Source organism: Drosophila hydei, unplaced genomic scaffold, assembly GCF_003285905.1.
Source record: "Drosophila hydei strain 15085-1641.00,03,60 unplaced genomic scaffold, DhydRS2 tig00000063-arrow-pilon, whole genome shotgun sequence".
NCBI lineage: Eukaryota > Metazoa > Arthropoda > Insecta > Diptera > Drosophilidae > Drosophila > Drosophila hydei.
The window spans coordinates 9649783-9659006 of record NW_022045657.1 but is presented as its reverse complement, the minus strand read 5'-3'; the positions used below and the strand labels follow the sequence as shown (position 1 = coordinate 9659006).

Genomic DNA, 9224 nt, shown 5'->3' with positions numbered 1-9224 from the left:
TGATTTTATTTAAGTTCTAAAAAATTTGGCATTCAATTTATTAGTGTTTAAAATATAAAGCTTTTCATCATCATTTGTGAATGGTAAATAAATACACTGATTAGTTTGGGCTGATCAACTGATGACAATTAATCCTCAGTGACAGTAAAGGAATGCGTCAGGCCCTCGTAGGGATACTTTCCACCTAGTATATACTTATATTCACCGGAGTGCCGTATGCGATACTCGCCAGGCAGCGTCTGGGGACTGATGTTCCAGAAGATCTCCAGCTCGCTAAAGCCCAGAATCGTGTTAGTACGATGCCAGACCATTCTGTAAATAGTCAGTTAGACTCAATGTCATAAAGGGAATATAATGATACTCACTTAGTCTCCCAGCTAGCATCCGTATAGGTGATCTTCCAGCGATCCTCGTTGATCTTACGCTCCACCGAAAAGTATGTTTTCTCTGTGAAGAGATTGTTGCGCGGATTGCCCGAAATAAAGGTGGCTCTGACGGTGTCATTAATGCCATATTGCTTATTAGGCTGGGTCTTCACATAGCCGAAATCGGTCCCAATGGGATGACCATCGAACAGCACTCCCGTATTCAGTGAAAGCATCACGTCATTCATATATGGTGGGCTGGGGCCAGCCTCCACACTCTGATTGCGCATCATCGCTTTAGTCAGGCGCTCGAAGACGTCCATGTAGATGGTGTGCGTGTTCGGGCCAAATATTGTGGAGGCAGCCTCATAACGCTGCGCCTGATACTCCTCGGGAGTGACGGTATAGCTGGAGTAGATGTTGGTCAGGCCAGCAATGATCACCTCCGTATCGATGCCACCAGCAGCCGAGGCAGCAGCTCTGATCTGATTCCGCAAGCGGCGTCCAGCCATGGTTGTAAATTCGCAAGGAACGGCGGCAATGATGACATCTCCGATCTTAAGGATTTGATTGGACACAATTTTGGGCTGCCACTCATACGGGAAGGTTGCCTAATAGGGGGAAATAGCTATTAACTGCTGTACTCTTCGCCTTTATCACTTAGCTACTCACTCGACCCGTGGCCAGCAGAATGGGCTTCGGCTCATGGCACTTGATATCCTCCTGAGTGGGCGGCACTATGAAGTCGCGCACAAAGTTCCACATGGGGTTGTCCGTCGTGGTGCCCTGCTCAAAGCTGAAGGCTCCAGGACCGTCGGTGGTGCCAGCCGCGAAACTGTAGCCCATAGCAGGCTGGCAGCCCTTAATCTTGTCCAGCTTGCGTGTGAGCGGATTGTACGTGCTGCCATTGTAATTGGGCATATCGACAAACTGATGAATGAAGCGCACATCGCCAGTTACCTCGCGTGCTGTCGACTCCTGACTCTGTTCGTTCAACAAGCCCAGAGCGGCTTCAGCCAGGCGCTGTCCAATGATCTGTGTGCTCTCGAACATGTCGCGCCCCGGACCGGAGGCAAAGCACTCGCCCTCGCCTTTGGGACAGTGCGAGGTGAGTATGTCGCACTCGTTGCCCGAAATAGAGCACTTTGGTCCCATGATGTTGGGCGAAACATCGCCCAAGTTCGAGGAGCAGAAGGCGCCCACAAATTTGCCCTTGCCGGGCATCTTATTCGGATTGTACTCCTTCTCCAGCAGAAGCGCAGCGTAGCCCATGTTGTCGCTGGTCACCAGCTTATTGGTGTTGTTCATCGAGGTGGCGTGCACGGCATACCAGTTGAAGGCGCCCAGCAGATTGTTCTCCTTGTCCACGAAGCGTAGCTGCGCCAGCGTCTTGTCCGTATCGTGCTCATACTGGGCCCGCTCCTCCGCAGGATTGCGCAGATACGACGACGGCGAGCGATTTATGTTCACATTGAGCACCAACGTCTTGGAGAAATAGATCCGACCATCTACCAGGTTGTCCGTGGCGCGTTTGATGCTCTAGACAGGATTGATTGAATTAATACTGAAATGATTTCTTTATGTTCGCCTCTTACCAGGTAGAGTCCTTGAGCCATAACCTCAAAGGTTTGTGGCACGAAGCCCAGAATGGAAATGTCATAGAGCAAGTGCATTAGAAAGCCGCCAGGTGCTCCATGCGTGTGGGTGCCACTGATGGCGACATTCTCGGCGTTGTAGATGTTACCGTAGCGCGCCTGCAGCCGCTTCAGCACCTCCCGCTTGAGGCCATAGCCCATCATGCCGCAGTCGGCGCTGATGAAGGCCACGCGATGCCCATTCTCGTCCTCCACGACGAAGGCGCGCGCAAAGGTGCGCGTGTGCAGGCCTCGTCCAATCTGCTTGATGTTCGCGTAGCCCATCTGTGCAGAGGATTGTACAGGTAATTCAGTTAAGCTCACCCGCCTGTCAAGTGCCTGTCACAAACTTACGAAATTAATTTCCACTGGCGGTCCGGTAATGTCGGCTCGTCCCACGCCCACTCTATAGGCGTTGGCCAGGCAGCTGAGCCCGCTAAGCGCTAACAGCGTGATTAGGCCGAATTTCCAATTAGCCATACTTCTTTTATGTACGCTCATTAATTGACCTACAAAAGAAATTTAATTTTGAGAATTTTTAGCTGTTTAGAGAAGCCAACGAGTGAGAGAGCGGAGAAGACACAGAGGAGATAGGACGATCTTTACTACTCTAGAAAATATTAGAGACTTTAAGAGCGATTCAAGGTAATCTAAAACTTAAGCTATAACTAAACTAAAATAGTTAAAAATATTTTCTAACTGAGCAATTTCTATTCGATTAAAGTTTTTATAGTAATTGTTGATAACAGAGAACAATAAATAATATTTTTATCAATTTGAAGGGCTTAAGTTTTAAAATAGGTTTAGTCAGATCTAATGGAAAACATAATGTTTTCAAATTAATTATGTTCGATGCTCTTTGAGTCCTGGTAGAATTTTCAGATGAGCATAAGGTAGGGACATATTAGAAAAATTAAAATAAAGTATATATATTTGAGAATGCATACAAAGTGCATACGAATATGATTAAATTACAAAATAAAAAAAATTGTTTTTACAAAAAAGATTTAAAAAATTTCAGTTTAATAAAAGTTGTGTGAAATCAATTTGCATTAACAACTAATAACTCTTACAATATCATTAATCACTTCTTTAACTTTACATCGATTCCATATTTAACTATATTCGAACAGATTTAAACTCATCACTGCCAATTGTCTGTATGAAACTGATATTAATTTCATATTAATTGAAACAGTAAATAAAACTGATTAAACTTTACATGTTTTAGATCCTGGGTTGTCAACACGAGTAAATATTCCAAATTCAAATATCTATAGAGATTCTGTTATATAATATTTGCCGCTTTGGCACGCCCCTAGTGGAAAAATCTTAATATCCACGCTAGCTTGGGACATTACACAGAACCAATATACTTTTTTCACTTCGTGAACGAGTTCAAAAACCTTTATCAAATTTGCCAATTATACTAACCGTCACTGAAGAGAGCATTTAAGTATTGAGCAAATATTGGCAACATTTGATTACAACATTACAATATAAACAAAGGCCCTATAGCTCAGACAGTGCATAGACATATAATATATATATACATCTATTATATGTCTATGCATATATATATATATATATATTTATATATATATGCATGTCTTATACGTTTTTTAAAAATGTTTACATTCATATGGATAATGCGGTCGTTGGCCAGCGACAAATGCTAATTTATTTAGGTGTCTGTAATCGCATTGGCCTTCGCCAGTTGCATCCAATCAATAAATAGATAAGTGCGTATTAAATCAAAGCAAAACAACTCTGTTGTTGTTGTTGTAGCTGTTGTTGTTGCTGTTGCTGTTGCTGTTGCTGTTGCTGTTGTTATTGCTGCTGCCCTTATCAGCTGGAAGAAAGAGCAGCGACAGCAACTGCGACTCGTTACTGAAAACCAGTTTTTATCAGCTTGCGAAATCGTTAGCCTTCTTCTGCTGCCAAAGCTGTTGTTGCTGCTGCTGCTGCTGCTGCTGTAATAGCTGGCCCGTGGCCAATGCTGAGTTAACTGCAAACAAGAGTAACTCAGTTTGTATGCGCCTTTTGTTCGCATTGCTTTTCCAGAAAATCTGTTCGCATTTATGTATATTTTCTTCATTGCATGCGGGCCACGTTTTACACAAAAGAACTTTTATTTAGCAGGCTCCAAATAGGAAATCCAGTCTGAGTAATTGTTTTGTATGCCGCACCATGTCACTCCAACAACAGCCGCCCCCAAGCCCCACTCGACAATTATCGAGATTGTCGCGCGCTTTGCATAATTCAGTCGCCGCAGGCCGACATTGAAAACGAAAATTAAATAAAATACATACTCATATGCCGCTGGCCAGACCACAAAAGCCAAAGACCACTGGCAACAAAGCACAGAAAATAAAAAAAATACTTAAAAACCAAAAAAAAAAATTTAAAACAACCTCGCAAGCCGCACATTTGAGTACACTTTGACACCTCCGAACACTGAGATTGTTTTTGAGCTTTATGGTAAAAATATCTTGATTTAGCAACAAGAGTTAATATTTGAATCTATTGAAATGGTGCTAAATGATGAAATGTTTTCCTTAATTGAAGAATATTTCTAGATACAAAAGTTTTTCCTACAATAAACCTTACTTTACTTTACTTTAGTTAGCCATATCTAGATGTTATGCAGACTTCATCTTGATAAGAAGATATAGCTGAATACTGTTTCAAGCAAGATCTCTTCAAGGGCACACGAGTACCATAAAGAACCTATATCAGCTGCTGATATAGTAGACACTTAACTATATATGCCACATGTCCATAAGTGGCCACATGTGTCACCGACACCACCTGGCAGGGTATGGAAAGCAAAGGCACAACGATAACAGCTGCAGGGCCAACAAATATAAGTTGGAAACAAAAAATTGCTATTCAGCTTCTTGTTTTATTATTATTTTTGGCTTTCATTTTTGCATATTCACAATCTGATAAGATGTTTATTGACTCGATTGTTTTATATAATTGGAAATTCGCATTGCCTATTTCTGTTATATTCAATTCCGCTTTTATCCAAATTGCAATTGGTTTTTATCTGATTTTAATTGGGACAATTTGAGTCCATGAAGTCCACTCGCCATTGTGCGCGCCACTTACAAAAGATTCAAATGTATCTCCTGGCATCCAATTGAGCGAATTACAAAAGATTTCGGTTCATGTGGAGGGGCTGATGAGCCTTTTCATACAGTTTTTTTCTCACTTTTTTTTCTTGTTTGTGAATCGCGATTCTCGTTCAAATTTTCGAGGTTAAGCGCGGCACTTAGTTAGCTTATGCAACGAGGCTCCTTTGCCTTGGCACTGATTAGCTCGAAGACTAATAACAATTACTATTGCAATTTCAATTTCAATTTCAGTTACTAATACCACAAATGGTCCAGAGAGCACTGATTCAGAGACTCTACGTGGACTTCAAGCCCTGGGCTGGTCGCAGTTTTAGCTGAATTGAGTCGGGCTTATCTCACGCTATGGGCTCCTCAATTAATTACTTAATTATGATCGCGATTTGCGGTTTAACACGTTACAATATTTATTTGCTGGACATTCGATGCCCGAGCCGATTGCAAAAACTCTTTCCGTTCCAAATGTGAAACAAGATTTCAAAACATGCCACTTCGATGGGACATACATACATGTGCATATGTATATTTATCTGCGCTACACAAGAGACCTGGCCCCTGCCCGCCTGCCACGCCCCCCACAACAAGCAATGGAACGAAAACGAAACTGAAACCGATTTTCGGCTCGAAGTCGCGTTGTTTTTTATGTGTTTTGTCGCGCTGGAGATTTTGTAAATGACGCCCGCTATGCGCCCAATCTGGCGCTCGACTGCTCGATGACTGGGCCACTGACTGACCAAGATGGAACCACGATCTCTCTCTTTCTCTCTCTCTCTTTCGTCTCTCTGGCCATGCTTGCGTTTTGTTTATTTATTTATATTATTTTGCTTGTGTTTTGAATGGCATTTGGTGAGTTTTTTTTGCTTTACATTGATTGCCATCCAGCGCTCAGTTAGTCACCGGCTCATGCAGTCATTTGCTCAGTTGTTCAATTGCTATGCATTATCACAGCAGATATAGTTGGAGCTAAAGTCTGAAACGTGGTCTTTATGTGCCGCCTTTGTTTGAGCGCCTGTTTCTCAGTTACCCTTTGTCACGCAGTTGCTATTGGGACATGCCCAGATTTATCGCCTCAGTTGTCCCGCTTGATAGCTTATCATAGCAGATCAAAACTAGAGATTAGCTAACTATTAATAACAAATACTTGAGCCACTTGAACTTTAATTTACTTGAACTTAAAGTCATGCAGCAAATAATATTTTATATATTTTAATAAATCTTTTAGTATCACATCAAAATATGTAGTAAAAAGCTTCGGTTGCATTGGTTTAACTTACTTCAAAATATTGACCAAGCAGGCAGCTGCTCACACTACAAGTCACACGCAGGCTCTATAACTAACTAGCAAAAGTGGCCGATCAATTGTTCAAGTTTGGTCAAATGGGGGTCTTTAAAATAATAGCTGATAACTACTGCGTTAATGTTTTTTGAAGATTAGCTAAGCTATAATTATTGAAGTGATAAGGATTATTGGTATGTGCGAACGTCCAAGCCTTGCATATAATCAGAAGTTTGCAAGTGTGAGTTTATTGTTTATAGTTTATTAGAAATTTGTATCATGTTAATTTAATGATTTTTCAAATATTAACGACTGCTCAAATTTGCGTTAACAGTTGTGCGAGCAATCTATATAAAGTTATCGACCCAATAGGTTAATATCGATACCAATCCATTTCAACAGCTGTTAACGCAGCTGTTAAAGGGATATATTTAACTTTTTTTGTAACGAACAGCTGTTCACACAGTTTTCAAGCGACGCCATCACTACGAACACCTGCGTAATGAGAAATTCGCTTACAATTGTTACAAAATAATCAAATCCTTGGGAAAGGCAAAACTACAAATGAAAACTAGAGCTAAGCTGAACGGTAAACACAACATCAAGCAGAGGCAAAGAACACGATATTGAAGTCAAGTTAAAAAAAACAAATTAAAAGAAAAAACATGTCGAAGGCCGTGAATAACATGAACATGGGCGTTGTGGAGCCGCAGCAGCGGATTAAAAACTTGTCCCACTGCGGCAATCTCATCGATGTGGACAAGAATATGAAAGTGTCGCGGTAAGTTGAAGAGCATCTAAAGGTTCACTGTTGTGGCGCCAAGCGGAAATCCTACTCAAATGTCAACCCACACTTCGTTAGGCGAAGACCTTGCATGCGCATTTGCCTTTTGAAGGATATTCACACATACACGCACATTCACACAAATACTCACATGAATGACTGTCAGTGTATGCGTGCGTGGGTATCTTATTGCGAGCTCTATAGGCTGCCAGATGCATGCCATTAGCAACAACAGCAACGAGATATTTTATTTGGCTGATTCATTTATTCCCGATGAATCGCTTGCTTCTACTTGCAGCTATTACCGCGCCGGAACTGAGATCCTGCGCATGGCCAACGTCTATTTGAATGAGGGAGACCATGAGAACGCATTTATATTGTACATGCGCTACATGACGCTGTTTATAGAGAAGATACGCCAGCATCCCGACTATGCCAGCGTTAAGGCCGATGTGAAGGCCATCAATAAGACGATTAAGGACGAGATCATGCCCACAACGGAGAAGCTGCGCAACAAGTTGCTGGCTCAGTATGAACGTGAATATGAGCAGTTTCTAGCCAACAAGGAGGCGGAGCGTATACGCGAACAGGAACGAGAGCGTCAGCAGCAAATGGCCAACAAGAAAGCAGCGGCAGCTGCATCTGTTCCTTCCCTCATACCCGCCAACTTGCACGTACAAATGGATCCGAGCAGCCAACCAACGGCACCAGATCTGAGTCTGCTGGATCAGGTGGTCTATCCGAACGATTTTCCCTCAGGCACCAATCGTACCAACTTGCCCAACTCGGGTCTACTATTGCCAATGGCACCTGATGCTGGCGCCGCCGACAAGTTAGCCAAGTGAGTTATTCTAAAGACACAGATGCGCAAGACTAACACGACTTACCTTACAGCTCGTCAACAAAGCCCGCATTTGATCGCAGCCGGAAGCCGCAGTTTAACCGCACGGACTCTTTGCTAGCTGGCTCATTGCGCAGTGTCAATGTGCCCGGCGATACCATGGATGTGTTCCTGAAGCTGGCGCATGCCAATACCTCCAATAATGTAGAGACTTGCGGTGTTCTGGCCGGCCATCTGGCCCACAATGAACTCTATATAACGCATATTATTGCGCCCCAGCAGCAAGGCACGCCCGATAGCTGCAACACGATGCACGAGGAGCAGATCTTTGATGTCCAGGATCAAATGCAGCTCATTACGCTTGGCTGGATACATGTAGGTGGTCATACGCATAGCCTATATATAATTGACTAATGAGTCACTCGCACCCATCACTTTCATTGACAGACACATCCTAGTCAAACTGCTTTTCTGTCCTCCGTTGACTTGCACACGCACTGCTCCTACCAGATGATGATGCCAGAGGCAATAGCCATCGTCTGTGCGCCCAAGTACAATACGTGAGTCATTGTCATTGTTTTTTCGGTTTTTTTCTCTGAATCAGACTAAGCAATTTGTATTATTATTTTTAGAACTGGTTTCTTCATTCTCACGCCGCAATATGGCCTGGACTACATCGCACAGTGCCGGCAAAGCGGATTTCACCCGCACCCCAATGATCCACCTCTCTTCATGGATGCGCAGCACATCAAAATGGATGCCCAGTCGAAGATCAAGGTCATCGATCTGCGCAGATAGTATGCTGAAATGTTGGTCTAACTCAGCAGCAACAGCACCAACCAATAGCACATTGGTTCATCTACTGGATGCAAAGCCAGCGAATTTAACAAATGCTGTAGGAACAACAACATCGGCAACAGTCATCATGACAACAAAATCGCAGTTTAGATTTGATGCAACTGAATGAACACATAAACAAACACTATAGTGATTAATGATCTTAGATATTTCAAAGAAACAACAAATGGAGGCATCATACTTTGCGACTGTACAGCTGTATTTTTTGCAGGCACTTGATTATTAATGTGACTATTTAGAACAGATAAACAAATGGCATTACATTAGCTTTCAGTTAACAAAAATTGCAATTTATTCATATATTTAGGATCTGCTTTATACAAATTATT

At 42.6% G+C, this 9224-nt stretch overlaps 2 protein-coding genes across 3 annotated transcripts; one reads left to right on the top strand and one right to left on the bottom strand.

The window, feature by feature from the left end:
- Positions 1–15: 15 nt before the first annotated feature.
- LOC111592492 (neutral ceramidase) lies at positions 16–6497 on the bottom strand. 2 transcript variants are annotated; one of them, XM_023304711.2, is made up of 6 exons: positions 6411–6497; positions 2354–2508; positions 1961–2284; positions 1038–1904; positions 366–976; positions 16–312 (listed from the first exon to the last, which is right to left on the bottom strand). In XM_023304711.2, exons 2-6 carry the CDS (start codon positions 2498–2500, stop codon positions 129–131), a joined length of 2133 nt encoding a protein of 710 aa, XP_023160479.2. In that variant the 5' UTR covers positions 2501–2508; positions 6411–6497; the 3' UTR covers positions 16–128. The 2 variants fall into 2 exon arrangements, with proteins under 2 accessions (XP_023160479.2, XP_023160481.2); XM_023304713.2 differs by lacking the exon at positions 6411–6497 and adding an exon at positions 5114–5800.
- Positions 6498–6830: 333 nt separating this feature from the next.
- Positions 6831–9169, top strand: LOC111592463 (STAM-binding protein-like A). The gene is made up of 5 exons (XM_023304664.2): positions 6831–7193; positions 7495–8037; positions 8091–8412; positions 8485–8597; positions 8670–9169. The coding sequence occupies exons 1-5, from the start codon at positions 7078–7080 to the stop codon at positions 8833–8835; spliced, it is 1260 nt and encodes a 419-aa protein (XP_023160432.1). The 5' UTR covers positions 6831–7077; the 3' UTR covers positions 8836–9169.
- The last annotated feature ends 55 nt before the right edge of the window (positions 9170–9224 follow it).

What these genes read in the sequence shown, in the direction of transcription:
- LOC111592492 (XM_023304711.2), bottom strand. Translation starts at nt 2,500, where the DNA reads ATGAGCGTACATAAAAGAAGTATGGCTAATTGGAAATTCGGCCTAATC. An exon ending in TTCTGCTGGCCACGGGTCGA is followed by an intron (nt 977 to 1,037) that starts GTGAGTAGCTAA and finishes TCCCCCTATTAG; the next exon opens with GCAACCTTCCCGTATGAGTG. An exon ending in GATGCTAGCTGGGAGACTAA is followed by an intron (nt 313 to 365) that starts GTGAGTATCATT and finishes GACTATTTACAG; the next exon opens with AATGGTCTGGCATCGTACTA.
- LOC111592463 (XM_023304664.2), top strand. Translation starts at nt 7,078, where the DNA reads ATGTCGAAGGCCGTGAATAACATGAACATGGGCGTTGTGGAGCCGCAG. An exon ending in TTACGCTTGGCTGGATACAT is followed by an intron (nt 8,413 to 8,484) that starts GTAGGTGGTCAT and finishes TTTCATTGACAG; the next exon opens with ACACATCCTAGTCAAACTGC. An exon ending in TGTGCGCCCAAGTACAATAC is followed by an intron (nt 8,598 to 8,669) that starts GTGAGTCATTGT and finishes TATTATTTTTAG; the next exon opens with AACTGGTTTCTTCATTCTCA.